This window comes from Neomonachus schauinslandi, chromosome 4, assembly GCF_002201575.2.
Source record: "Neomonachus schauinslandi chromosome 4, ASM220157v2, whole genome shotgun sequence".
NCBI classification, from domain to species: Eukaryota; Metazoa; Chordata; class Mammalia; order Carnivora; family Phocidae; genus Neomonachus; species Neomonachus schauinslandi.
This window is the reverse complement of record NC_058406.1, coordinates 23,894,977-23,920,015: the sequence shown is the minus strand read 5'-3', so window position 1 is coordinate 23,920,015 and position 25,039 is coordinate 23,894,977. Positions and strand designations below refer to the sequence as shown.

At 55.6% G+C, this 25,039-nt stretch overlaps 5 protein-coding genes across 9 annotated transcripts; 1 reads left to right on the top strand and 4 right to left on the bottom strand.

Annotated features, from left to right (window-relative positions):
- Positions 1 to 82: 82 nt before the first annotated feature.
- On the bottom strand, positions 83 to 7,243 carry EIF3I (eukaryotic translation initiation factor 3 subunit I). The gene is made up of 11 exons (XM_021683650.2): positions 7,195 to 7,243; positions 7,009 to 7,101; positions 5,804 to 5,891; positions 5,426 to 5,491; positions 4,367 to 4,516; positions 4,147 to 4,274; positions 1,854 to 1,964; positions 1,643 to 1,732; positions 1,206 to 1,279; positions 398 to 490; positions 83 to 254 (listed from the first exon to the last, which is right to left on the bottom strand). The coding sequence occupies exons 1-11, from the start codon at positions 7,195 to 7,197 to the stop codon at positions 173 to 175; spliced, it is 978 nt and encodes a 325-aa protein (XP_021539325.1). The 5' UTR covers positions 7,198 to 7,243; the 3' UTR covers positions 83 to 172.
- A 53-nt stretch (positions 7,244 to 7,296) lies between these two features.
- Positions 7,297 to 11,818, top strand: TMEM234 (transmembrane protein 234). Its single transcript, XM_021683649.1, has 5 exons — positions 7,297 to 7,331; positions 7,619 to 7,770; positions 8,602 to 8,668; positions 10,748 to 10,840; positions 11,110 to 11,818. The coding sequence occupies exons 1-5, from the start codon at positions 7,316 to 7,318 to the stop codon at positions 11,202 to 11,204; spliced, it is 423 nt and encodes a 140-aa protein (XP_021539324.1). The 5' UTR covers positions 7,297 to 7,315; the 3' UTR covers positions 11,205 to 11,818.
- Positions 11,819 to 12,145: 327 nt separating this feature from the next.
- DCDC2B (doublecortin domain containing 2B) lies at positions 12,146 to 16,388 on the bottom strand. Its single transcript, XM_021684417.2, has 9 exons — positions 16,120 to 16,388; positions 15,160 to 15,211; positions 14,646 to 14,722; positions 14,288 to 14,419; positions 13,868 to 14,014; positions 13,727 to 13,766; positions 12,978 to 13,113; positions 12,499 to 12,602; positions 12,146 to 12,241 (listed from the first exon to the last, which is right to left on the bottom strand). The coding sequence occupies exons 1-9, from the start codon at positions 16,386 to 16,388 to the stop codon at positions 12,146 to 12,148; spliced, it is 1,053 nt and encodes a 350-aa protein (XP_021540092.1).
- A 336-nt stretch (positions 16,389 to 16,724) lies between these two features.
- On the bottom strand, positions 16,725 to 19,575 carry IQCC (IQ motif containing C). Of its 2 annotated transcripts, none has more exons than XM_044913945.1 (5): positions 19,519 to 19,575; positions 18,956 to 19,099; positions 18,480 to 18,744; positions 18,129 to 18,247; positions 16,725 to 18,006 (listed from the first exon to the last, which is right to left on the bottom strand). In XM_044913945.1, exons 1-5 carry the CDS (start codon positions 19,558 to 19,560, stop codon positions 17,170 to 17,172), a joined length of 1,407 nt encoding a protein of 468 aa, XP_044769880.1. In that variant the 5' UTR covers positions 19,561 to 19,575; the 3' UTR covers positions 16,725 to 17,169. The 2 variants fall into 2 exon arrangements, with proteins under 2 accessions (XP_044769880.1, XP_021539323.1); XM_021683648.2 differs by having other exon boundaries at positions 18,504 to 18,744.
- Positions 19,576 to 19,872: 297 nt separating this feature from the next.
- Positions 19,873 to 24,510, bottom strand: CCDC28B (coiled-coil domain containing 28B). Of its 4 annotated transcripts, none has more exons than XM_044913943.1 (7): positions 24,377 to 24,504; positions 23,451 to 23,520; positions 23,019 to 23,209; positions 21,710 to 21,876; positions 21,395 to 21,585; positions 21,140 to 21,194; positions 19,873 to 20,140 (listed from the first exon to the last, which is right to left on the bottom strand). In XM_044913943.1, the coding sequence occupies exons 3-7, from the start codon at positions 23,180 to 23,182 to the stop codon at positions 19,953 to 19,955; spliced, it is 765 nt and encodes a 254-aa protein (XP_044769878.1). In that variant the 5' UTR covers positions 23,183 to 23,209; positions 23,451 to 23,520; positions 24,377 to 24,504; the 3' UTR covers positions 19,873 to 19,952. The 4 variants fall into 4 exon arrangements, with proteins under 4 accessions (XP_044769878.1, XP_044769879.1, XP_021539321.2 ...); XM_044913944.1 differs by having other exon boundaries at positions 19,873 to 20,056; positions 21,172 to 21,194; XM_021683646.2 differs by lacking the exon at positions 23,451 to 23,520 and having other exon boundaries at positions 24,377 to 24,510.
- Between the last annotated feature and the right edge of the window lie 529 nt (positions 24,511 to 25,039).

The following is a 25,039-nucleotide window of genomic DNA, read 5'->3' as shown; positions in this document are numbered from 1 at the left end:
CTGGTATCAGCTCGCTGGGGTGTCACTGAGAAGGGAAAAGGATGACACAGTCCCCACAAAATTTCTGACCAGAAACCACTTATTTCCAAATGAATTTATTACTCAGAGTCCAAAACTTTCTGTGAGCCCTGGCCCAGAAACTTCCCCTGGTCCTGATGGAGATCCAAGCTTCTTAAGCCTCAAACTCAAATTCAAAGTACTGTGGGTCAAAGTAGTGGATGCGGACATAACCATCTTCACCGCCGCTGCTGTAGCTGCAGAGAGAGCGAGCCAGGGACCAGTCAGGTGTCCCCTCTGGGGCAAGGCAGGCCCAGGGGCGGGGGGGGGGGGGGCAGGGCACGGGAAAGGGCCAGAGGCCAGAGTGGGGCTGAGCTCAGTTCCCTACATGGAGCCCTACCTCTTGCCATCGGGATGGAAGGCAACACTGTTGATGGGTCCGAAGTGACCCTTGACTCTTCCAAACTCCTCTTCAAAGGCCAAGTGAAAGAATCTGGAGGAGAGTGGCAGGAAGAGACAGGTCACTCTCCATCTCCTTCCAAGACATGCTGGACGTACCGCTCCCCAAATGCAAAGCAGAAAGTGGGGAAACGGGGATGAGGGAGAATGAATGTGAACAAAATAAGAGAACGGTAAGACTGGACCCAAGTGTCTGCCTGCAATCCTGGCTAACATTTCGTTACTACATAGTAACTCATGCATTTAATCTGCACGATTTTATAAGGGAAGTGTATCATCGCTGTCCCCAATATACAGTGGAGGAAACCAGGCACAGAGAAATACAAGGATGGGTCCAGGGCCTCAGAGGGAGCCCATGGTCATGCCCGTTAACTGCTACACTACACACTTGTCACAGGAAGGCCACAAATCTGGCTGTACCTCCTAGCAGGCAACGAAATAAGGAAGTCTCCTCAGGTATGTGGTTTGTGTCTTATCGCAAAAGACACTCTGTGGGGTTTTAATTTGGAAGAGCCCCCCCTTTTTAAGATTTTATCTATTTATTTGACAGAGAGAGAGAGAGAGAGAGAGAGAGCACAAGCAGGGGGAGTGGCGGGCAGAGGGAGAGGGAGAAGCAGGCTCCCTGCTGAGCAGGGAGCCCCGCACGGGGCTGGATCCCCGGACCCCGGGATCATGATCTGAGCCGAAGACAGAAGGCAGACGCTTAACCAACTGAGCCACCCAGGTGCCCCTGTCCCCACTCTCTTTACCTGGCTTCAAACTTGCCAATCCTGGTGGAGGTGGTGGTTACATCCATGGCTTCCTGACCACCGCCCAGCACCACCTGAAGGGAAGAAAGAAATTCTAGACAGGCCGGAAAGGCAGGCAAGTCCATTTTCCGTTTTTTACCCCCAGCCCATAAGCTTTTATATTAGTACATCAGACTGAGTATATCAGTACCCAGTACATGAGTACTCAGTACATCAGACTGAGAAGATGCTAAGGGCAGGCCCAAACAGATCTTTTCAGTCACCTCCTGCCCTGCCCTCTGGGGCTTCCCAATCATTCAGCCTTCTCATTGCTCTGGTAATCTCCTCTCTACCTGACACTATTTCCTACAGAGTTCATATCTCAATTGCTAGATGAACGCCTAGGTCCTGCAAGCATTCTAAGGCGTCAGCAGGAAGCCCAGGTGGGGTTCCCTTACATGGTCGTAGTTGGGAGAGAGGGCAGCTGAGTTGACTGGACGTTCTGTCCGGAAAGTCTTCTGGTGTTCAAGAGTTGTGGAGTCAAAGAGCTAGAGAGAGAAGACAGGGGAAGAAAATCTGTAACAGGAGTCTTCCTGAGGGAAAGTTGGGCAAGGGGAAAGCTTTGCAAGGGGTGGGAGGAGCCCTTCCAGACTCCTCACCCAGGCTCACCTTGGCTGTGTTGTCCTTGGAGGCGGTGACAAACATGGTCATGTCCCTGGATAACTGGATGTCATTGATCTGCCTGGAGTGCTCCTTAACATTCACTAGGACCTCTCCAGACTGGGGAAAGCAAAAGAGTGAGGGTCCGGGCAGCCCGAACTCCACCAGCCCCACTGCTCTGCTGGGGTTCTATACTGCTCCCTGTCCGGGGGGGGGGGGGGGGGGCGGTCTGGGGCGGGTGGGCCCAAGTATCCCCTGAACCAACATTCACCCCCACTCCCGAGCCCAAGCCCCCATCCCAACCTGGTCCACATGTACACACTTCAACACTGCTAGTCGGGCTAGGAAAACACGGGCTTCTGGTGACAAATCTATGGACCTAGTAACTAATCAGCACATCACAAGGGTAGAGCCGTTTCCACTTCCTCCTTCTTGTCCCTGGATTGTGAAGTCACAATTTGCCGAGCACTGTGCCACGCGCTCAACACCTGACTTCGTTCATCCTCACAACAACCCCATGAAGTGGGTCTTTTAAAGGACATTTTCAAAGGCAGAAAGTAAGGTTCAGAGGGGTGATGTGACTCGCTGGAGGTCCTGCAACCTGTAAGATGCAGAGAGCCTGCGCTCACCCCCTGCCCAGCCAGGGTCGGGGTGACAGTCCACTGGGACTGCTGCATGTCCAGCTTTTTCTAGATCTTCTCAAAGAGCCATTGCATCTCCTGACTTCCCCTCCCACGCAGCAACCTGCTATAGCCAGTATGGTACAAAAAGCAGAGTTTGAGGGTCTGCCCTCAGAAGTACCTCTTACTGCCTCAATTTCTCTCTCTAAAAAACAAAATGACTAAAAGCCCACCACCCAGGGTCACAGTAGGGACACTGGGACTGTGTCTCATTTGACTTTGTTGTGACAGGAACCTGGCCTATGTTCTGCAGACACTGATTAGATGATTAAAAGGCCTTGTGAGCACTGTGCCTCACACACAGTAGACCCTCAGAGAACTTTCTTTTCCTTTCCTGAATTATTTTTGTTGTTGTTTTTAAGTAAGTTCTATGCCCATTGCGGGGCTTGTACTCACGACCCTGAGATCAAGAGTCTCCTGCTCTATTGACTGAGCCAGCCAGGCGCCCCTTTCCTGAATGATTTTTACCTACTCTGTGAGAAGGATGTATTTTTGTCTCCTCCATCAATGTGGACACATGGTAGGGACCTATCTGGCTCCTGCATTTCGGGGAGTAAGCCCCAGCTTTGCAGTCAGGCCTATCTGAAGGCACAGAACAGCTCCACTAGGTGCTCGCACCAAGCATCATGTATGCCTTTGACCTTGGTTCCCGTTCCTTTCCTGCAGGTGGGTCTGGGGCCTAGTGGACTACAGTCAGTGTTTGCTGAGTGACTGACTAGCCCTTATGGTAGTACACGCCAGCACTGCCCAGGGACCCGGGCACCCAAATGAGAATCCAAGACAGGCCGGCTTGACCCTTTCCTTACCCCCCATCTCATCAGTCACCCCTAAATAGCTCTTGACTCTGTCAGGGGCTCCACATCCCCAGAGCTATTTCCTCATTCAGGTCCATTCTCTGAACTAAGCCTGCAAAAGCTTTCTAAAGAGAAAAATCTGATCACCAATCACCATTTAAAGAGTCCCTACTGCCCAAAAGAAAAACAGAGTTACTTACCTCCTGACACTCAAAAAAAAATCTAGTCGCTACTCACTTCCCCCAACACTGTGTCCCAACAACCCTAGACTCTTCTGAACAATCCCCCCATTCCCTTAACTCTGTGCTTTTGTGTGCACTGTTTTTTCCGCCTGTGGAACGGCCTTCTCTTCTTGCTTGAAACTCCACTTATTCTTCATGGGTTAATGTACGGGCCACCTTCTCTGTGACAGAGGGCACTTTCTCTACTTGGCTGAGACCTCTACGGCGGCACAACTCACAAACCAACTCCTGGGTTGGCTGTCTGCCAGTCTGGCTCCCTGGCGGCAGGGCCCACGTCTGATGCAGGTCTTTGTCCTCAGAGCCCAGCACGAGGCCTGGCACTCAGTGGCGGCAGGAAAGGGCTTCCTTGTGATCACTATGAACGTATCCAGAGTACTCTGTGACAAGTTTTTCAAACGCCTGATGTCATTTGATCCTTGCAACATTTTACAGATAAACAGACTCAGTGAAGTTACTTGCCTGGGTTCACGTAACTAAAAAGTGGTGAAATCTGTGTCCGAACCCAGCCCTTGCTCTTCACTGCTGCGCTATCCTGCCTCTTGAAGGGAATCATTCTGCTGGGCGTGGGCCCCACCCTCCCCTTCACCTTGGCACTATACTGGTTGAGCTCTCCGCCTTCGTGGCCTGCGATGATGCACTCCCCCAGGGGTCCCCAAACAGCACTGGTGATCTTGGAGTCGTTGCAAGGGATCTTCATGTAGGGCTCATTGTTGTCTGTTGGGGGGGGGGGGGGGGTGTCAGGCCGTGGGCTCTGGAGCCGCGCCCTTCACCCCAGCCCCAGTCCCAACCCTGCAGCGCTGGCTCACCGATCTGGCTTGGATCCCGCAGGTCAAAGAAGCTCACAAAGCACTGGTAGCCCATCTGCTTGTCGGTGGAGAACATGATGATGTTGCCCCCAAAGTCAAAGCCACACGTCCGGACAGCTGAATTGGTCTTGAGGAGGGCCAGCTGCTTCCCTGGGGACAGGCAGAGTCTGGGCTACCCTTTGCCCTATGCCATCAAGGGGAGGACACGCCACATCTGCCTATCCTCCTGTCCGCTGTGTCCCCTGCTCTAGTGACCACAGCCCCCGCCACCGCCGCCTCCCCACCATCTGTCCTCAGACATCCTGCTGCTACGCACTGCTCACAGTGCGTAGCACTTCTCCTCAGAATGCCTTCCTCCAAAACAAGGATCTGCTCGAACTTCTCTGCATGTCCCCAGAACCCAGCATCGACCTGGCACAGAATTGGGTGCCCAGTAAATATTTACTAGATGGAGCAGCTTAATAGGCTCCCGTGCGGCCTGTTCTTCCAATACTCCCCGCTGCTACCTGAGCTCGCCAAAATGAAACATACTCTTCCCTGCTCAAGGACCTCCACGGCATGCCAACTCCTACAGAAGGAAGACAAGCTCCTGAGTCTGGCATTCGAGGTCTATTCTGACCCTAGCCTGCCGCCTCTTCTCTCCTGACTATTTCATCCCCCAAGAAGCAGGAGCTCCCATCAGATCAGATGACTTGGAGAGGATACTTGCCATGCTTTCATTCCAGAATGTGCTAAAGTGATGACCTCTTCCTCATCCTTTAAGCCCCAGCTCGTGTGACATTTACCTTGGGAAACCTTGCCGGGTTGCTCCCATCCCCACTCCAGGCAGTCAGCTGCCCCCACTCTGGCCTTCCACAGTGCTCTGTGCTTTCTCTAAGGTGCCTCATAGCCTACTGCGCTGCCTCTTTTCTTGTCTGTCTTCTTCTCCTTGTCTCTTTCTCGTTCCTTAGAACAGGAGCCATCTCTGGATTTATCTCTGTTTCCCCAAAACCTGTTCACCTAAACAGGTACGCTGTAGGTCCTCACTGTCTGGTGAAAAAGTAAACGATCCAAGCTTACCTGTTTCACAGTCCCAGAGACGACAACTATTATCAGCTGAGCCGGTGAGGACATGTTTGGTGTCCCCTGAAGAGGGTGTTAAGAAACATGACTGAGTTCATCTGAGCCCTCGTCCTCCTGGAAAACCAACTGAATTACCTCCCCATTCAGCCCCAGACAGCCTTTCTTCCTCTCTTACCTCAGAGCATTCTAACCTCCTCATCTAGAACCAGAACTTGTCTTGAATGTTCCCTCAACCAGTGAAGGGACCGGGTATTAGGAAGTAGGTTATCATTCCCTAGACCCACAACAGCATCCCAAACTCCCAACTCCAAGTCGGCAGCCTCTCCGTTGCTCGCAGACCCTGGCAGCACAGACTCAGAGCAAAGACAAGGATACAGTCAGCGTCTACACACCACACAGCTCCAGTATGGCCCATGTAAGTGCCCAGCCTCTCACCGTTCACAGAGTACCACACATTGACAATCTGGAGGAGTCAATGACAGTGTGACAGATGGTAAGCATCCCAGGCAATGGCCTCCTACTTAAGAGGTTCCCCAGGAACCCTCAGCAGCCTCTAGCCAGGCCAGATTTTGCCCTCTCTTGCTCATCTCTTGGGAAACAGCAGGTTGCTGGTAAAAAGACCAACTCCTGGATTTTCCTCCTTCCTGCAGGTAAGTGGCAGGGGAGTCAGGGGGCTTGCAAAAACATCTACATGCCATTGTCCCAGTCCTTCCCGAAACCCTCCACTACAGTGTTTCTCTTCTCTGAGTTTATTTTCTTGTCTGTAAAATGGACACAACAATAATGCCTTCTTCAAAGGGTATCTATGAGGCTTCAATAAAATGATGTCTAAGGGATTTAAAATATAAGTGACTAACATTTCTCTACTAATATGCACAAGGTACTTACTGTGTAAGCTCCTTACTTGAATGATCTCATTTAACCCTGAAGACAACCCCATGAAGGAGGTACTATTAGTACCCATAATTTATAATAAGGGAAACCAAGTTTAGAAAGGTTAAATGACACGCTCAAAGTCACACTGTTACTCGGATGCAGGGCTCAGGATTCAAATCGGGTCGGCTGGCTTCCGAACTCCCACTTTTAGCCACGAGAGTTAACGTCTTCCATACGGAGGTGTCCCAAAAGGCAGTACATGAGGGTCTGTTTGCACTCAGTGAAAAGCAGGATGGGGCCCAGAAGGACCTACTGAAATGAGACCAGGGACACCTCCCCCAGTAAAGTAGTCCTCTGTTGTCCCTCACTGTCCAAGGATCAGCTTTCCGCTTCTAGAGGTGGTCCGTTCCCCTACCCTGGAAGAATAGTCACTCTTGTCCCCATCTCCCTTCCATAATGGTCTCTTGCTCTTTTGCTCCCGGCTACTCCTCCCACCAACACCAGTGTTCTTTCCCAGTATAATGCTCTCGCCCACCTACTCCAGGGGTGGTCTCTCCCTCCTCTCCTAATGGGCAGCTCTTTGGTTCCCTTCTCACGGCAAAAACGGCTTGTCCACCCCTTGCCGTGGCAGAATGAACTCGCCCCCTCCCGACGCCTCCCCACCGCCCCAAGATCCCGCCGGCCCGCCCTCTGCCGACGCTCACAGGGTCCTTGGCCACCGTGAAGAGGAGGTCTCCCTCACGGTTGTACTTAATCTGCGTAATGGATCGCTCATGGCCCTGCAGCAGGATCGGCTTCTGTGGGGACAGGACAGGTGTGTCAGCGCCCAGGATCGGCCCCTGCCCCAGTCCCAGACCCCCACGCTAACACCCCAACTCAGGAGAACTCACCATCCCGGCACTGACGCGAGGAAAGAAGCAACGTGAGTAGGACCGGAAGAGGCTTTGGGGCCACTTCCGGATTGTGGGTCTCCGCCCCTTCGTTCCCGGAAGTGGAGGGAGCGGCGTTGCCATGGCGGCGTCTCTGGGTGGGTGGGCGGCCCCGCCCCTCTAGGGGCTTCCCAAACCTTGCCCGGAGTTCATTTCCCGCCCCACCTCCACTACCTGACCTTCACCCCTGCCCGAACCCCAAACTCCGGGCTCTCGGACCCATCTCCCCGGCCTCCCGGGGCCTGTCCTACCCGCCAATCGCACCCGGCGCGTCGGAGAGCGAGGGAGGGATGTGGGGGTGGCTGGCGGGGAAGGGAGGTACGAGGAGGGCCGGGCCGGCGGGCAGCGGTTTTTGGGGGGTGAGTGACCTCACATCTCCATCCAGGACAGGTGCTGGCTCTGGTGCTGGTGGCCGCCTTGTGGGGTGGCACACAGCCGCTGCTGAAGCGGGCCTCCTCCCGCCTGCAGCAGGTTCATGAGCGGACCTGGGCCCGGCAGTTGCTGCAGGAGATGAAGACCCTCTTCTTGGATACTGAGGTGTGTCTGTGAATGGCCCCTTTCTCGCGCATAGCTGCTAAAAATTTGGTCTCTGGAATCAAACAAGGCTGGGTCAGAATCTGCTCCCCACCAGCTTACTCGCTAGAAGCTCTTGGACGAGTCACTTGTCCTCCTTGAGCCTCAGTTTCATCGTCTGTAAAATGGGAATGTTAATGGTAACCATCTTATTGGGCAGTTGTGAGGATTCAGTGAGGTGAGGCACATAGAGCACTTAACACTGGGTCCAGTACGGAATTAGTGTTCAAGCTATGGGTGCTATTACTAGTATTTTATTGGTGATCCCTCCAACAGACCTTCCATGGGAGGACTTGGGGCTCAGATTGACCCTGGGGCGGGAGGATAAGGAAGGATATGGAGAACTACCTCTGACCCCAGTGCTGCCAGTCTAGGCTAGTGGGAAAGACAAGACATAGACACAACCACCTCTCAGGACTAAGGGCCACGAGAGAGGTACTGATTAAGTGCTTCCTGAGTTCACAGGAGGGAGGCTGGAGCTAGGAGCCTCTAGGAATGCTTCTTGGAGGGAGTGACATTGGCATTCAGGGACTTGCGGGATGGGGAAGATGGGGAGAATGGGAACTAGCAGGGCTGAGGGAGAAGTATTAAAGGCAGAGGCATGGAGTTCAGTCAGTAACTTGCTGCCTGCTCTGGAAGGGTCCTTTTCAGTGGGCTAATCACTCTTTGGACCCTTATAGCTGTAAGGAAGCTTCCTTGTAGCTTCCTTCAAGGAAGGGCATTATCTAGAAGCTCAAAGAAGGCAGTGCTTCTCAGTCAAGCATCACGTTGACTGCAGATTTCTTCTGTTTCCAGTACTTGATGCCCTTTTTCCTCAACCAGTGTGGCTCCCTTCTCTACTACCTCACCCTGGCATCAACAGGTGGGTCTCTGACTTAGAACTGCTATGTTCAGTGCTGGAGGCCACCTGGAAGAGTCACTTGGGGAGGGGCCCTGAAACACCCTGTTGCCATGAGTGAGGGAGAGCCCACTATCTCTGGTTCCCTCTTTGCACCCTCTTCTCTAAGCAGCTGGGGCACAGTGGGCTGATTATGAGTATGCTGCCAGGCACTTGGGTTGGTTTGAAGCCTGGTGGTCTTGTGCAGCAGTGGAGTCAGAGGGGAGGTTCATTTTGCTGTGCCAGCGGCTGGCCTTGACTCTCCTGCTTCCACGGTGTGCTACCTGCCTGACCTTGAGCAAGTCTCTTATTTGAGTGTTGGTTTTATACGATGGTTTTTGTAGCATTGAGAGGATTAAATTCAGTGTAAGGGAAGCATCTAGCAGAGTAGCTGGTGCACACTGTAGGTGCTCAGTAAGTATATATTTCCTTCCTCCCCCTGATTGTTGACTGTCCTCTGCTGCATCAGATACTGTACTAGCAGGGGCGCCTGGGTGGCTCAGGTCATGATCCCAGGGTCTGGGGATCGGGCTCTCTGCTCCGCGGGAAGCCTGCTTCTCCCTCTCCCACTCCCCCTGCTTGTGTTCCCTCTCTCGCTGTGTCTCTCTCTGTCAAATAAATAAATGAAGTTTTTTTAAAAAAAAGATACTTTACAGCTGTACTACAGAAATATTGCAGGTTTGGTTCCGGACTACCGCAATACAACAAATGTTGCAGAGCAGATCAGATGAATTTTTTGGTTTCCTAGTGCATATAAAAGTTATGTTTAGGGGCGCCTAGCTGGCTCATTCAGTGGAGCATTGATCTCAGGAGCATAAGTTCGAGCATAGCATTTACTTAAAAATAAAATTGAGGGGCGCCTGGGTGGCTCAGTCAGTTAAGCGTCTGCCTTCAGCTCAGGTCACGATCCGAGGGGCCTGGGATCGAGTCCCACATCGGGCTCAGCGGGGAGCCTGCTTCTCCCTCTCCCTCTGCCATTCCCCCCCGCCCCCCAACTTGTGCTCTTTGGCTCTCTGTCTGTTAAATAAATAAATAAAAATCTTTTAAAAACCTGTCTTAGTTTTTTTTGAAGATTTTATTTATTTGTCAGGGAGAGAGTGTGTGCGTGCATAAGCAGGGGGACAGCAGGCATTGGGCAAGGAGCCCGATGCGGGACTCGATCCCAGGACCCCGGGATCATAACCTGAGCCGAAGGCAGTCGCTTAACCAACTGAGCCACCCAGGCGCCCCTGCTTCTGACATTTGACATTTTCTTCTCTTACCTCCATAAGGCCCAAGCCTGAGCTGAAACAGAATCAGATGGGCTTCACCGGCTCTTTTATTTGTCCATCTCCGTTTAGTTCAATCGGGGCACAGGCTTTGGAGTCCAGCAGGCCTTGGTTTAAGTCGTCGGTTTGCCTCAATGTATGTGTCTTCTTTGAGCTTTTGTTTCCTTTACACAAAGTGATGATGCTCTTCTCTCAGTGCTGTTGTGAAGATCAAAGGAGATGAGTACACAGTTGGCACTTAATAATTGGTGGCTGTGCTGTTACATTCATCCTACTGCCTCCTTTAGGCTTGGGGCCTATCTGTCCTGATATCCTTGCGATCGCAGGAGCTCTTCAAGTGCAAAGACCTCATCCTTATCCGCAAACCAGCGTGGTCCCAGACCACCTTATAGTTCGGGTCTTCGTGCTGGAGGGGAGGGAGCACTGAATTTAGAGTCGGGAAACCTGGTTTGAATCCTGAGCTTTGCTGTGATTTCATCGGGAAAATGAGATACTTTTTTTTTTTTTAAGATTTTATTTATTTATTTGATAGAGAGAGCACAAGTAGGCAGACAGGCAGGCAGGCAGGTGGAAGGAGAGGGAGAAGCAGGCTCCCTGCTGAGCACGGAGCCCGATGTGGGACTCGATCCCAGGATGCTGGGATCATGACCTGAGCCGAAGACAGAAACCTAACCGACTGAGCCACCCAGGTGCACCCCCCTTTTTTTAACAGGCTGTCTTGATAAAATGTGTTTTGTGCCTAGAAAGGCATTTTTTTGGCATCTCAGAGATTTTTTTTTTCATTCTGATCACTCAGATCTGACCCTAGCTGTGCCCATCAGTAACTCTCTGGCCATCGTCTTCACACTGATTGTCGGGAAGGTCCTCGGAGAAGATATTGGTGGAAAAGGTAAGTCAGGCCACTGCAAGTGTGGGAAGCCACTCCTTGGGCCTTGCCACCCCGGTTAGTCCTTTCCCAGAGCTGGCTCCACGGGTGGGGAGGAGAGGATCTTTCCCCATCCCTCCCCTTTCCTCAGCAGCTCTCCTGCTTCCTTATGGCCATCAGTTTCCTTCCCCTGGGCATTCTGGGGACAGACCCCATTTGCACTGGTCCCTCAGCCCTGCACCAGCTCCTAGCTTGGCTGGGCTCAGCCCCTCAATTTCTGCCCGTTCTCCCAGGAGCATTCACAGGCATGGTGCTCACCGTGGTGGGGATTGCACTCTGCGTCACGAGCTCCGTGAGCAAGACCCAGGGGCAGCTGTCTGCCCTTTGAGTGGGCCCACACCACCCTCCAGCCCTTCTGTGTCCAGGAAGCCCCTGAGCCGTGAGGCACAGCCAGTGAGCAGATGGACCTAGCACTTCTCCCTGAGCCTCAGCGCCCTCACCTCTTAGGGGGCGAATAGCTACCTCGTGGTGGCTCTCACGGGAGAACCGCAGGGAGTGATCTGTTCAGCTGCTTGGATTTAGCACGAGAGACTTCATACCTCCCCAGCAACCTTTCTGCCCCGCAGCGCTCCTCGTGCTGTCATGTCAGGCCCCTAGCCCAGCCACCATCACTATGGCCCGATCCAGACTGTCACAGCAGCTGGGTCCACGGACCACCTGGAGACGGCCAGCCGCCATCTGTGCCCGAGATGCAAACAGGAGGCCTCAGGGCTGCCAGAGGCCTTGGCTGGCTGAGGCAGGGACCTGAGGGGAAGAAGGGACGTCGGAATGGCAGGTGTAGAGGAGATGAGCAGTCTAGGAGCCTTGCCTGGCTCACCTAGAAGGTGGGTGGAAATCTTTAACTGCCTGCCCTTCTTAGACAGCCTGGGGCCCCGGCACTGCGTCACTTCTGCCACGTGGTGTGGTGCCCGGCGAGGGGTAGCCTCAAATAAATCTGCACCGAACAGATGGAGGACAGTTAAGTATTCTTTTATTGCAGCAGACCTGCTCCCAAGTTTGTAGCCTCCCCCTAAGCTCGGTTGGCTCCTCCTGTCTCTGACCAGAGAACCCTATAGGAACATGGTCTCCATGGCTAGGGCTGCCCGGCTCAGAAGGAAAGGAAGACTGGGCTGTGGGTTTAGAAGCAGAAGAGTGGGGCGGGGCTGAGGGGGCTACAGGGTATCCTGTGAGCCCAGGGGCAGCGCTGGGTCCCCTGGAACAGGCTGCTGGAGACGAGGATAAAAGGTGGCTGCAGAGTGGCCACCCCAGGTCCTGGCTGGACAGCGGCTCTCAAGGTGGCAGAGACGGGGTTGAGGCTGAGACCACTGCCCCAGCCCCAGGCTGCTTTTCCAGGCACAGGGCCTCGTCCACCATCTGCGCTGCCCTCTGGAGGAGGCGGAAGGCCGTACAGAACAGAGCATTAGTGTCCCTTGTCGCCTCCAGCCCTCAGCTGAAGTTTCTGACCACAGGAAAGGAAGAGACTTTACAAATTTGGCTCTGCCCTCTCATTTAACAAGGTAGGAGGTTGGGCTTGGAGAGTTAGATCTGCTCACAGTCCCAAGGTGGGGGCTCTCCTGGGACCCCAGGCTGCCATTCCAGCTCAGAGCTCCTGAACCAACATACTGCATCCAGCCCCCACCCACCTGATCCAAGGGTTCCTCCGTGCAGGTGTCTTCATCATCTGCCACTTCCTGGGCCCCTGCTGTCTCCTTCCTCGGGTGGAGAGCCTCATACACTCCCTTGACTCCTGATGAAGGAGGCAGTGTCGGTGGATGCCCGGGCTGAGGAGCCCTGAGCCTTTTCCTTGCCCTTCTCTCCCAGCCCCTTCCCCTCCACAGTCCCCACTACCTTGGAGGCTGGCAGGGTAGCTCTGAGGCAGGCCATTGGCCCCCATCCCTTCCAGATCCCACCCTTGAAGTTTCCCTGTGCCTCGTTTCATATTGCCAGCTCCCCACAAAGAAGCCAGGGACTGCGTGTGCACGTGGGGCAGCGGGAAAGATCCGTGTTGAGGTCAGGGCCAGCTCTGTCCCCGGGCCTTCTGCCCCCATGGACCTCTCCCACAACAGGGACCATTCTGTGTCACTGTCAGAGGGTGGGTGAGAAGGGCCCAGGGTCCCCTCACCTGAGGGAACTGAGAGCGTGGGGAGCCTGTTGCTTGGCTGAATGGCCTGCTGGGGTCTGGCATAGAAAGCAGATGGCTCAGTGGGGCTTGGTTCCTTTGGAGAGGGCTGGGATGCCTGTGCCCTGGGGCCCTGGGCCTGTAGAGGACATACTGGGCTTGGACTGGGGGTGATGGTTGTTCTTGCCTTCTCTCCTGCCAGGCCAAGCTTGAATGCCCCTGGTGCCTGTGGGAGCTGGGGAGAGATGCCATCCGTCTTCATAGCCTGCATCCTCCCTCCCGGCTCCCTCTTCCCATCAGGCTGCCTTATCTGGGGACAGAGCCGCTGGTGCCCGGCACTCAAGAGGCCCAGTGAAGCCAGGCCGTGTCCTCCGACCCCCACCCAGTGCTCACTGGCTCATCTCTTGGGAAGGCTCAGGCCTGGGATCAGCTGGGGAGCTGGACCCCGCTACGCCAGAGAGGCCAGTTCTCTCCCCCAGTGGCCCGCTCGGCCAGCAGAGTCTGCAGGTGATCGTTGAGCCAGGCTGAGCTGTCTCCAGCTTCTGGTCTGGCCCTTGCCACTCAAGACCTGTGTCCCCCTGAGCAGCTGACTTCACTCCGGGGAACCTGAGTGCCTCCTCTGGGAAATGGGAAATGGTAACCTGTGTTCCACAAGAGGATGCAGTGCGATGTGGAGAGAGCCTGAGCTGGAAGAGAGGCCAGCCAGTCACCCCCCTCCTTGCCTGCCTCCCATGGCCTCCCCCATCACCTACCTGCGGCTTGTGGGGCTTAGACTTTGGGTCTGGGGGGTGCCTGCAATGAAAACAGTTTATAGCAAGTAGGCAGAGCAGGCATGGGATCAGGGTGGTTTCCTCTGCTCTACCCTGCCACCTCGCCACCTGACCCGTCCGTACCAGCAGCCCCTGGGCGGTGAGGGGCTGGGCACCAGCAGCTCCACATAAGGGAGGGCCTGGAACTCCTCCTCTCCGACCGCCACATAATAATGGCCGTTCACCAGAGCCTCTCTTGCTGACAGTGGGAGCCCCTCCAGGCTGCAGAGTCTGGGAGAGAGAGGTAGGTGGGTAAAGGCCAGCGGACAAGATGCCTCTTCATACTCGGCAGACTATGACGGGGTACGCGCTGGCCACTGACCCTCCGAGCACCCGGGCCAGTCACCTCGGCTCTGCCCTGGCTCCAGGGGCTCAGCTGCGGGGGCCTCTCCCTGTGGCGTAGAAGGGAGTCCCATTTGGGGAGACGTGCTTTCCTTTCACCTTGTTGTCCGCTAGGACAGCCGGGACCAGCAGGGAGGCTCCCTCCCCGGGGCCCCCACTCACTTGCACACAGCCCCAGCCTGCAGTTTGGCCTTCTCAGTCAGGAGCTTCAACACGGTTTCCCAGTCCTCGCCAGCAGCCTGGGACAGCTTCAGGCTAAATGGCGGACTTACCAGGTCCCCATTCCTGAACACACTGGGACAAAGAGCAGCCTGGTAAGGAGAGGGGTCCCCAGAACGCCCCACACGTGAGAGGAAGAAGGGCAGCACGGGGCCGGAAGATGGTCTACAAACCGGGGCATTGGTCCGTTTTTACCCATCAGGCATGTTGGGACCAGGGGCTCTGGAAACAAACCCACCCACATTTTCTTGGTCTCACTGAAACAAAATCTATGCTCCTGCTCCCCGACATCGGCACTCACTGGATGTAGCAGGGGGAACCCGCAGGTGGTCGCGGTCCAAGGGTCCTGTCACCTGGGTGGTGAGTCACAGGAGGACCCTGAAACCCAAGGCAGGCCCTCAGATCAGGAGAGAGTTGAGGACTTTGGCTAGGGGTGGGTCAGTCCAAGGTGGGTAGGGTGAGTGAAGGAGGGGGCAAGGAGGGATGGGATGGGTCACACCTTTCACCAAAGGAACATTCTACCTCCCCGTAGTCACATTCCAACCACTACCTTGCCCCCGTATGTTTTACAGCCTCCTCTTTCCATTGGGGACCACAACCTGGTGATAAAGGCTGGGCGAGGAGCAAGGCATAGTCTTGAAACCCTGTACCCCAGGAAGGGTAGCAGCTGGCTCCAGAGTGGATGTGGAGAGTAGCCCCCAGGGACCTGACAGATCCTGTTATTTCCAGAGCCCCTGATTTCCCAGATGAAACTGGGGGCAATCCCAATAGGGGTGAGAAGACAGGGCTGGAGGCCAGCCTCCCCCAGGACTCACTGGTAGTCTGCTGCCCTTCCCACCTGGATCCTTCCGTCTGGGGGATAAATAGCTGAAAGGACAGATGGGTCACAAGTCATCTTGGGAAGCCTGAGACCTCAACACCCTGGTAGCTGCCAGAGTGACGGTCTAGGGCTACAGCTTACCAGGGATCCACCCCCACCGGGATAGTCTCAAGACATCTGTCCAGAAACAGACGCGGGCCCTTGAACCTGCCCTAGGGCCCAGCGTCAGGCTGACCATCTGAACTGGGGGCTCAGACACAAACCGTTAAAGGTCAAGAGAAACTAGTTCATTAAGCGTCATACTCTATCTCAGAAATTTTCTCATTCACAAGCTTTCATCTCATTTTCTGTGACAGAGAAAGTTACGTGACCTACAGTAACACGGAAGTAAGTGACAGCCCAGATTCTAAGTCTGTCTGGCTTCCCACCCCTTGCTCCTTACGCTACCATAAGCAACCCCAGGGGACAGCTGAGTAGCACCTAGAAGTCAGATCTGAGTTGGGAGCTCAGATACTTAAATTCTTCTCCCATCTTGGAAGGCATGGCCCCACCCTGCAAATGGGGATGACCCCAGCCCGTGGAGAGCACAGGATGCCTAATCACAGCAGGGAGGAAGCGATGGACGGATTTAGCATTTGGTGATGGTGGTGGCAGCGGATCCAATCAAGAAGAGCCTTTGGAAAAAGGGGCTCCAGCTGCAGGAGAACGTTCTCCTCGAAGCCTGGTCCTGACTGATGGGCATGAACATCAGTGTCATACTTGGCCTAGGGCTGTGGCTTCGCTGTTTGTAACCTGTGTACTCTGAGGCATCTGAAGAGCGGGGAGAAGACCGCCCCTGCGTCGGGCTGCTGTATCCCAGAAGAGAACACACACGCACAGCAAGCACTGAACACGAATACTATCGCTCTTGCAGGTCCCTCCCTCCCGCGGCTCTAACCAGCCCCGGCCCACTCACTGCAGCTTGCGGAATCTTTCGAAGCCAGCAGCTACATACTGCCCTCCATTCCGCAAGTCGGCCAGGTCCGTGACAGGGTGGCCACCACGAGGCGTATAGAGGGCCCGCACAGCCACCGGGGCCTGCACAGTCGAGGTCACCTCACGGAGGAAGGTCTCCAGGGTGGGGAAGCGGCGTTTGCTCACCACCAGCTGGCGGCCTGGGGAGAAGGGGTCCCCGTTCCGGTATACCACCACCCTCTTGGCTGCTGGATTGCCACCACCGGCCATCGTGTGTCCTCAGCGAGAGACGCAGAGCCGTTGCCAGGCAACTAAGGCGGGCTGGGAGCAGGGCCGGTCAGAGGTGGAGTCCTGCCCCCTCACCAAGGAAGGTGGGAGAGACTGCAGGGCCTTCAGGGTCTCATCCAGCTGACCCTTGGTGGGGCCTCGTGAGAGTTGGGCGGGTCTGATCACTATCCTGGAAGGAAGACCCTGGGCCTCAGTGAGAGAGGCAGTGGTGGGGAACACACTGAAGCACAGATGTTCTAATACTGGAGAGAGGGAAGAATCCGCAGAGGCTCCCTGCCACCGTGCAGCCTAAGGGCTGAGCTCAAAAGACGATCAGCTTTGGGGACTGCTCCCAAGGATGGCCCATCTGCTCCTGGACTGTGGCTCCCAGCCAGCCCTGGGGAAGGTGCCCCATGCCAGCAGGAAAGGAACAGGAGGGCCCAGTGTCTATCCTGGACAGAGGCAGAAGATGAATGCAACCAGGTGCAGAATCCATGAAAAATTTTTATTCTCCATTAGGCTCCCCAGTATACTTATCCCAGGAAACTCCCTATCCCCAAATTTGGATTAAACCACAGGCAGAGGATGAAAGTATGTCCTTCTCCCTCCCCTCCCCATACTGGTGCCCACTCTTTGCTCCAGCTTCTCTTGGCCCCATTAGCCACCAACAGCCCAGGGCAGAAGGAAGAGCTGGCACCAGGGAGCAAGGATGAGGCCTGCCTCCCTCATCACCCTTTCATAGCACCCCGCTTTGGAGCCTGGTCTTCCCCTGGCTCCCCAGGGCCTAGCCTGGTGGTCCTGTTTTCCATGGCCTGTCCCTCCAGTGGTCCTCCCCCATGTGGGCTGACCCTGTCAAAGACAGTTTCTCAGGCGGCCTTGATCGCCATGGTACGGTCCTCTGGTTTTTCCCTTCCTCATGGCTAGGTTCATTGGAGGTTCTATCCCTGGAGCTTTTCTCACTAGGGAGCTGGCCCTTAGGTGGTTTAGTCTTCCAGAGACCCTGGCCACCATGCTCTGCCGAGGTCTCATCCCAGATGCCACAGTCCTCTGAGAGGTCTAACTTCCGTGGACTAGCTCTTTGGCAATCAGGGTCTCTGTGTTCTGGCCTCCTGGGAGACTTGTCCTCAATATCTGGGTCTTCACAGAGTGTGGGCACCTGGGTCCTGGCCTTTTCAGAACGGTAGCCCCTAGGTTTGAGGCCTTTGGGGGTGTGGTCGCGCAGGACAGTCATTAGCTGCGGGCAGGTCTGTCCAAATGTCTGTTCCCCATGGTCTGGCTCTTTGGTGAGCCTGTTCTCTAAGGCCTGGTTATCTGATGGTGTGGGCAGCTGTGGCCCACCCCTCCTGTAGCATGGGTCCCTGTACTTGACCCCAGCCGTGGTTTTGTCTGTAGTAGCCAGTCTTTCTGGGGACTTGCGGGGTGGTGATTTGAGCCTCCAGCAGTCATCCACATGGTCTGGCTCCCTAGCAGTCCTGTCTTGGTAGGACTGGTTTTTCAGTGGCGGGCTTGTTTGTGACCCAGCCCTCTCACAGGTCTGTGCCCTGCGGTCTGGGCACACGCTGGGCTTGTCTCTAGGCTGGCTGGCCTCTGGGGATGTCAGTGTTTGTTTGAGAATTAGGTACTGTTGGGAAAGAGAACAGACACTGTACCAGGCAGGACTGCTTGAGCACAGAGCAGGAGGCTTTTCCCTAACCCCGACCCTTGGCCCTAAATGTGCAGGCAGGGCTCCAAGGGAATGCCTACCTCCTTACGGCTATTGATGGCCTGTTGCAGCCACAGCAGTTCCATGGCCAAGTGGTTGTGGTGGTACTGGAGCGCCTGGAGCTCAGTCTGGCTGCGGGGCAGTCCTAGACCCGCAGCTTCTGCGAAGGAGGGAAGAAAAAAGGGAGAAGGCTTTAGGGGTACACACTGGCTACTGGCTACCCTTAAGCCTTGGCACCCTCCCCCTGCCCACCCCCGAGTTGCCCTTAACGAGGCACTGGGAAAAAAAAGAGGGATGCAGCTTAGGGAGCACAAGCCTTTCTACTTTTCAGATGGGAAAGTTGAGGCCCAGAGCGGGTCAGGGGCTTGCCCTGAATTGAGGCACAGAGGTACCTGGGTTTTCCATCCTTGACGTACCTCTGGTCTCCCCTTGGCTGGGATTCCTGGCTTTCCTGCTGTGCTCATCCCGAAGCCAGGGGCTGTCACCTCCGCAGAGAAGACTTCCTGAGTTTGCGGAGCTCTCTCCTGACTTCTTCAGCATCACCTCCCCCAAGACAGCTTCTCTCTCAGGTTCTTTACATGAGAAGCTGCTCCACAGTTCCTGCTCTGGATTTGGTGCCCTCCCTTGGGGTTTCCGGGTCCGATGGGATTTTGCCTTCTGAGAAATCAGAAGTATGAGAACCTCACAGCTAAACTCTCCAAATATCTGGGTGCCAAGATTTAGCATACAAGGTGGTAAGGATTAAGGACTGGCATGTGAGGAGTGCAGTCTCTTCCCCTGAGAAAAGCTTGTCAATGGGAAGGGTTTCCTTGAATCCCCTCTCCAGGTCCCTCCTACCCCTCCCTTCTTCCACTGGGGTGTATACTACCGCTGGGAGAAACTGGGGCCTGGGAATCCAGCCCTCTGTCCACTGAAGCGTGCCCAGGTCACCCTCGATTTCTCGTACAATAGCTTCATACTCATCTCGCAGACTCTGGAAGTGGCGTCGGACCAAGAAGCCCCGGACGCAGGCCTGGCGTGGAGAATAAGGGGGAAAGAAAATGCTTATCACTGCACAAGTGGAGGCATTTGGGGGGTTTTCCTGCAGAGGTTGTCCCAGGGTCTAAGAGGGGCTCTGGCCGCGGGAAAGGATAGGTGACGCTGTACGTCAGGACAGTCTCCGGGGGTTCAAGGGAGGATGCCGGACTGGATCCCTCTCTTGAATTTAAGGCCCTTCCCACCACTTCCTGGATCCCGCAAGAGCGTACGGTGGGAGTGGAAGGCCGGTGAGGGTCCGCGGGTCCCCAGCATTCTTCAGGGCGGTGGGGGTGGGACGGTAATTCCAGAGGCGGGCACGAGGGTAGGTGACTGAACGTGGTAGCCTCATCTCGTTCGAAGGTCCCAACCCGAGATGCCGTGGTGGGAATCGTGCGCCCCCAGCCCACTCCGCACCTGCAGCACCGACAGCCTCCGAACCAACCGCTCCCGCTCCATCCGGGCGCCAACAGACCCGCGGCTGGCCGGGCGCCTGCCAGTTGCGTCACTAGTCTGCGCCGCGCGCAAGGCCCCGCCCTGCCGTCTCCAAGGCAACCCTGCTCCTCCCGCGGCCGCGGCCAGCCTCGGGCGGCCAGTTCCCAATGCCCGCTTCCAGACCCCGACCCCCCGCCTCCGCCCCACCGAGCGGGACCGCCCAAAGCACAGTGTGTCGCAGAGGGGTGTCTCTGCGGAGACCGGGTGCTGGGGGCCTTCCCGAGTGAAGGCGCAAGATGGGAAGGAAGCAGGCGGAGCCGGTGTCTTTCTTTTTTTTCTGGTTTAATTCCATCCAGTGCCCCCCTCCCCCATAGCACCTGGGGAGCCGCGGAATACCCGATCGAGTCCATAAAAGGTCACAGTTTGAAGGGCATGAGAGGGGCAGTCTGGGCCTGGGTCCGACATCTACACGGCTGACTGCTCCTCAGGCTCGGCGTTCTCGGCCAGGTGCAACTTCTGTCTGTGCCAGTCAAGGATTGCGATGCTTTGGACCCCAGTCTTTCCAGCCCTGTCTGTCCATCCTGCACAGGCTTAGTTTCCCCAACTGCACAAAGAGGCGGGGTCGGAGGACTCGGGTGATCCGTGGTCCAAGTTGCAGTCCACACCCGCCCTTCTGGCTAGGTAGCTTACTCCCTTCTCTTCTGGTCTAGATCTTGCAGGTACGTGCACCCGCACTATTTCTGGCTGAGACTAGATGGGGAGATAATCTAAATCAGTGAAAATAATTATTCAATGTTGAAAGAGTAGGAAGACATCAGACAAGCTTTGTCATGGATTGGTGTCAGCTAAAGTACTTGCAAAGATTTTCTTTCTTTTAAAGATTTTATTTGGGGGGCGCCTGGGTGGCTCAGTCGGTGAAGTGTGCGACTCTTGATTTTGGCTCAGGTCATGATCTCGGGGTTGTGAGATCGAGCCCTGCAGGGGGATTCTCTCCCTCTCCCTCTGCCCACCCCCTCTCCCTCTCTTAAAAGAAAAAGAAAAAAAAGGATTTTATTTTTTTCACTAGTGTAACTTAAAAGGTTTTATTTTATTTTTATTTTCTTAAAGATTTTATTTATTTATTTGACAGAGACACAGTGAGAGAGGGAACACAAGCAGGGGGAGTGGGAGAGGGAGAAGCAGGCTTCCCGCCGAGCAGGGAGCCCGATGCGGGGCTCGATCCCAGGACCCTGGGACCATGACCTGAGCGGAAGGCAGATGCTTAACGACTGAGCCACCCAGGCACCCAAAAAGGTTTTATTTTTAAGTAATCTCTATACCCAACATGGGAATCGAATTCACAACCCTAGAGATCAAGAGTCCCAAGCTCTACCAACTGAGCCAGCCAGGGACCTCACTTGCAAGGATCTTCATTAAGTAGATAAATCACATTCCCTATAACTATCTTTCTCCTGATATTTGGGACAATTCTGCCTGGGGGGCAGTTTGTGACTAATTCTGCTTCAGTAGGACAGAAAGGGGAGACATTGGTTATAGTGTAAATACTCCTAGAGGGTAGTGGGGAGAAGGGAACTGATTTTGTCTGTGGGAGGTGTGGACATACATACACACAGCAGGGTCCCCTGGAAAGGATACATAGAATTACTAAGATCTTCCAGCTGTCAACAGAGAGAAAAGGAGGTTTCTGTCAGGAGAGGCACCAGGCCAAACCCCAGATGCCCTGCAAGCGATCTTCTGGTAGGGTTGGGGCTCCATGCACCCCCAGCTTTTCACCCAGGGGCCAGGAATAGCTTTAGGATCATGTGCCGCCCCCACCCCGCAGTGTCCCCGGGAACAGAAGCACCCAGCCCTGACCCACATTGCTAAGCAGCTGGTCCAGGTTTCGGTCAGCCATCGTCTTCTTCTGCTCCTCAGGCAGCCCCTCAGTGACCGCGTCCTCTTCCTCCTCCTCCTCCTCCTCCCCACACACGTCCAGGCTGAAGTGCAGCCGGGCCAGCTTCTCCTGCATCTCCCGCACGTGCTCCAACTGCTCAAAGGAGCATTCCTTCCCTGGACAGGACCTGTCTGAGCCCTGGGAGCACCGTGGGACCCTGGCCCCAGCCACGGCCCAGAGACCAGGCCCTCCAGCCCCACCCACATACCCCCTCAGGCAGCCCCCCTGGTGGGAACTCACCAAAGGCCTGCAGCCGGCCCGAGTGAAAATCATTGAGCAGGTTCAGCAGTCCCCCCTCCATCTCATAGACGTCTGTCACCTCGGTCAGAAAGGAGTGCTGCAGGGGAGTGCCTGCCGAGCCGCCCCCGCTTCCGGCCAGCACCGGACGGCATTTCTCCTTGCCTACCCTGGGTGGGGTGGGCATGGCCATGGTCACAGGGTGGGGGCAGCCAGGTACCCGAAGGTTTTTTCTGCCCTCTGCCTATGCACTAATTCATCTTCCTCTCTACTCCTGAACAGAAACGGATGTTTGCTCTTGCAGCCCTGCCCGGGGCACCAGGACTGGGAAGGGAGGGGAGTGGGTGAGGAGGGGTAGGGAGAAGAGGTCAAAGGAAGGCTTTTTCTTCAGATGACACTCCCAGCCAGAACCGGGCCTGTCTGGGCCCTGCACTCATTCCTCCCATGGCCCTGGGGGAATCGCTTGTCCTCAACTGGGGACAGTTACTCCTTATTGTCACGACAGCCATCTTACCTCTCCCAAAAATGTCTTTCTGCTCCTCTTCTATTTCAAAACTGTTTTGAATTTTCCATTGTCCCCAGGATAACACTGAAGGACCCTTCTCAGCCTGCCCCCCCTTCTTTCCTGTTGCATTTCCTACTGTTCTGTCTCCAGCCCTGAGCTTTAGCGACACCCCACTGTGGCGGTCCCCAGACAGATCTCTCAGGCAGGTAGTGTGCAAAGCCACAGGGGACACAGTCACGGGAGAAAGAACACCTTGTGTTTCGTGGGAAACAAACATGGAGACATTGTACGGTAGGATACAAATCCCCACTTATTAAGAAAAAGTAAGCAAAAATTCATATTGTACATCTGAGTCTCCCCGTACCATCTCCTGCTCCATGACACTTGAGGGCCACCAACCACCTGTGGTTGCTGTGGAACCACCCAGGTTCCGGGAACCTCCCAGGCAATATTTTTCTTCCATACTTATGTCAGGCAAGTCCCTCAGCTTAGACATTCTCTCTCTCTCTCCAGTGTGCCCTACAGCCTCTCCTTCTGGCAGCATCGCTCACTCCCTGCTCTGAGGTGCATCAGCACGGTGTGAGATCCCAGTCACCCCTCTAGCCTTTCCCCTACACCTGAGGGCACAGACTGGGGCTGAGGCATTTCTGAGCTCTCTCTCAGCCCCAGGGAAGGCATCAACAGTTGCTAAGGCTAAGGCTTAGGCTAAGGCTGTCTTTACCTTCCTTCCCACAGGGCTCAGCCCAGAGTGGGGGTGGGGTCCCATGGGGTCCCTCCCTCCTTGCCCTGCTTTCCTTCTGTACCCACCTCTTGAACTTGGCCCGCTGCTTGGGGGACGGCAGATGAGGGAGTCCCAGGGCCAAGGAGCCGCTGTGGCTGGTGGGCACAGGGACCCTTCGTAGTGTTCCCGGGGCCTGGGCTGGCTGGGTCAGGCAGGGCTTGGGACTCCTTTTCTTCTTCTTGTCCTCCATTGGATGCCGGCTGGGCCTCAGGTCCCACTGAGATAGTGAGAGGCAAAGGCATCACTTCACCCAGCCACCCCTGAGAGCTGCACAGGAAGGGCCCTGGGACCTTCCCACTGCCCCGTCATAACTGCCAGGGCCTCGGTCCCCTCCTCTGTCCAGGACGGGCAGGCCCAGATGCCGGCGCCCTCCCGCTGGGGTCTTGGATGTGTGTTTGAAGGACCTTCCAGGGCCTACCCCAGGCACCCCCCTGCCCTCCAGCCCCTGGCCTGAAAACCTGGCTGCTGCCTGGAAGGGCTGGACCAGACACTGTTGTCCCACTGCTGCTGGGGTTTCCTGTCGGGAAGCTGGCAGAGGAAACGGAGGGGGAGGCAGCGAGGCTGTGAGCCGGCAGGAGGCCAGCGGAGGGTTAGGGGTGTTTTAACCAGGTCCTCTTGTAGTTATTTAATCAGCTGTCCGGGCAGATGCTGACAAACTTTGTCGGCAAGGGAGGTGACCAAGATGTGGGTGGGGGCGCCTGGGAAGACCTCAGTGTCAGGCAGTCACCCCCAGAGGATGGGTGACGGCGCTCACTGTGGGATCCCCCACCCACTCGGACACTGGCATCCCTCCTCTTCCGCCCACCCCCAACCCCAAACATCAGGCAACTCCCAGATGTTCTCTGGGACCGGGCTCCCTGCTGCTGCGGCCAGGGTTGGGTGGGTGGTCGGGCAGCTGGCCGTCTCGGTCTCCAACAATGGCCTGTGGCTGGCACTGCTCAGCCTCCGGTCCAGCTCCACCCCCTAAGCCTCGGGTCAGCTGAGGTCCTCCCGGAGGAGGGCCCGGGGGCTCTTTCCAGGGGTTCTCCCAAGCTGCTCGCTCCAGGCTGCCGACTCTGGGATGGTGGCGCCCCTGGGGGCATCAGCATTGAAATTGGCACCTGGCTGGCCGGCCCCAGGGGGTGTGGTGGAGGGGAGACCGGAGCACGTCCTCCGTCTGGCGTTGCAGCACTTGGCCCAATTAAGGACTTGATAGAAGAACTGGAGCAGGAGCCCCTGCTCCCCGGGAATGGCTGGGGGCCACCTGGGATCTATTTCCCATGCTCACTCGTTAAAGCCATGTGCCAAAAGGATCGCTCGGCTGGGGAGCCAGGATCCAAAATGGAGCGTCAGACCCGAGACGTTCCGCACGCCCCACCCCACACCCTGGAAGGGGGCAACTGACCTGGAGGTGTGGCGTCGGGAGTGAGGCTTCGGGGCCGTTCCCTCCGCGATCGGCGCTCTCCTCCTAGGGAGCTGAGCGGGTGGAAGTAGAGCTGGCAGGAGGTAATTTGCATTTAAAGAGAAAGTGACCTTCTTTAGCGGTTGGGATGCGTAAGATGGGAGGAGACTACAACAGTTACTAGGCTGTCGCTCTCACTTGACTTCACCTCCCCAGCTGAGCTAAGATGACTAATGTTGGTTGTGTGCTGGCCATCTAAAAAACTCACTTTCCGGGGCGCCTGGGTGGCTCAGTCGTTAAGCGTCTGCCTTCGGCTCAGGTCATGATCCCAGGGTCCTGGGATCGAGCCCCGCGTCGGGCTCCCTGCTCGGCGGGAAGCCTGCTTCTCCCTCTCCCACTCCCCCTGCTTGTGTTCCCTCTCTCGCTGTGTCTCTCTCTGTCAAACAAATAAAATCTTAAAAAAAAATAAATAAATAAAATAAAAAAATAAAAAACTCACTTTCCCATCAGTTCGGGGAGAAGCTATAGTCCCTTACAAAATGGTGGTGGCTTTGTCAGAAGGCCAGGGTGGGGCGATAGGGATGGGGGGGGCAGAAAATGTACATAAGCATGTAAGATATATATAAGCATACAAGATATATATACATAAGCCTGTAAGAAGCAGCA

Coding starts and splice junctions, on each gene's coding strand:
- EIF3I (XM_021683650.2), bottom strand. Junction 5,892..7,008: donor TCACGGTGGCCAAGGACCCT/GTGAGCGTCGGC, acceptor TGACTCCTCCAG/ATTGTCAATGTGTGGTACTC. Junction 1,280..1,642: donor TCTCTCCCAACTACGACCAT/GTAAGGGAACCC, acceptor TCTTCCCTTCAG/GTGGTGCTGGGCGGTGGTCA.
- TMEM234 (XM_021683649.1), top strand. Junction 8,669..10,747: donor CCTCACCCTGGCATCAACAG/GTGGGTCTCTGA, acceptor CTGATCACTCAG/ATCTGACCCTAGCTGTGCCC. Junction 10,841..11,109: donor AGAAGATATTGGTGGAAAAG/GTAAGTCAGGCC, acceptor CCGTTCTCCCAG/GAGCATTCACAGGCATGGTG.
- IQCC (XM_044913945.1), bottom strand. CDS start 19,560: ATGGAGCGGGAGCGGTTGGTTCGGAGGCTGTCGGTGCTGCAG. Junction 18,745..18,955: donor GGCCCCAGTTTCTCCCAGCG/GTAGTATACACC, acceptor CTGATTTCTCAG/AAGGCAAAATCCCATCGGAC. Junction 18,007..18,128: donor CCATCAATAGCCGTAAGGAG/GTAGGCATTCCC, acceptor CTTTCCCAACAG/TACCTAATTCTCAAACAAAC.
- CCDC28B (XM_021683646.2), bottom strand. CDS start 23,182: ATGGAGGACAAGAAGAAGAAAAGGAGTCCCAAGCCCTGCCTGACCCAG. Junction 21,877..23,018: donor CAGCGGGCCAAGTTCAAGAG/GTGGGTACAGAA, acceptor CACCCCACCCAG/GGTAGGCAAGGAGAAATGCC. Junction 21,195..21,394: donor TGGACCAGCTGCTTAGCAAT/GTGGGTCAGGGC, acceptor CTCTGTTGACAG/CTGGAAGATCTTAGTAATTC.
- DCDC2B (XM_021684417.2), bottom strand. CDS start 16,388: ATGGCCGGTGGTGGCAATCCAGCAGCCAAGAGGGTGGTGGTATACCGG. Junction 15,212..16,119: donor GAAAGATTCCGCAAGCTGCA/GTGAGTGGGCCG, acceptor CTGTCCTTTCAG/CTATTTATCCCCCAGACGGA. Junction 13,114..13,726: donor CTAAGCCCCACAAGCCGCAG/GTAGGTGATGGG, acceptor TGTCCTCTACAG/GCCCAGGGCCCCAGGGCACA.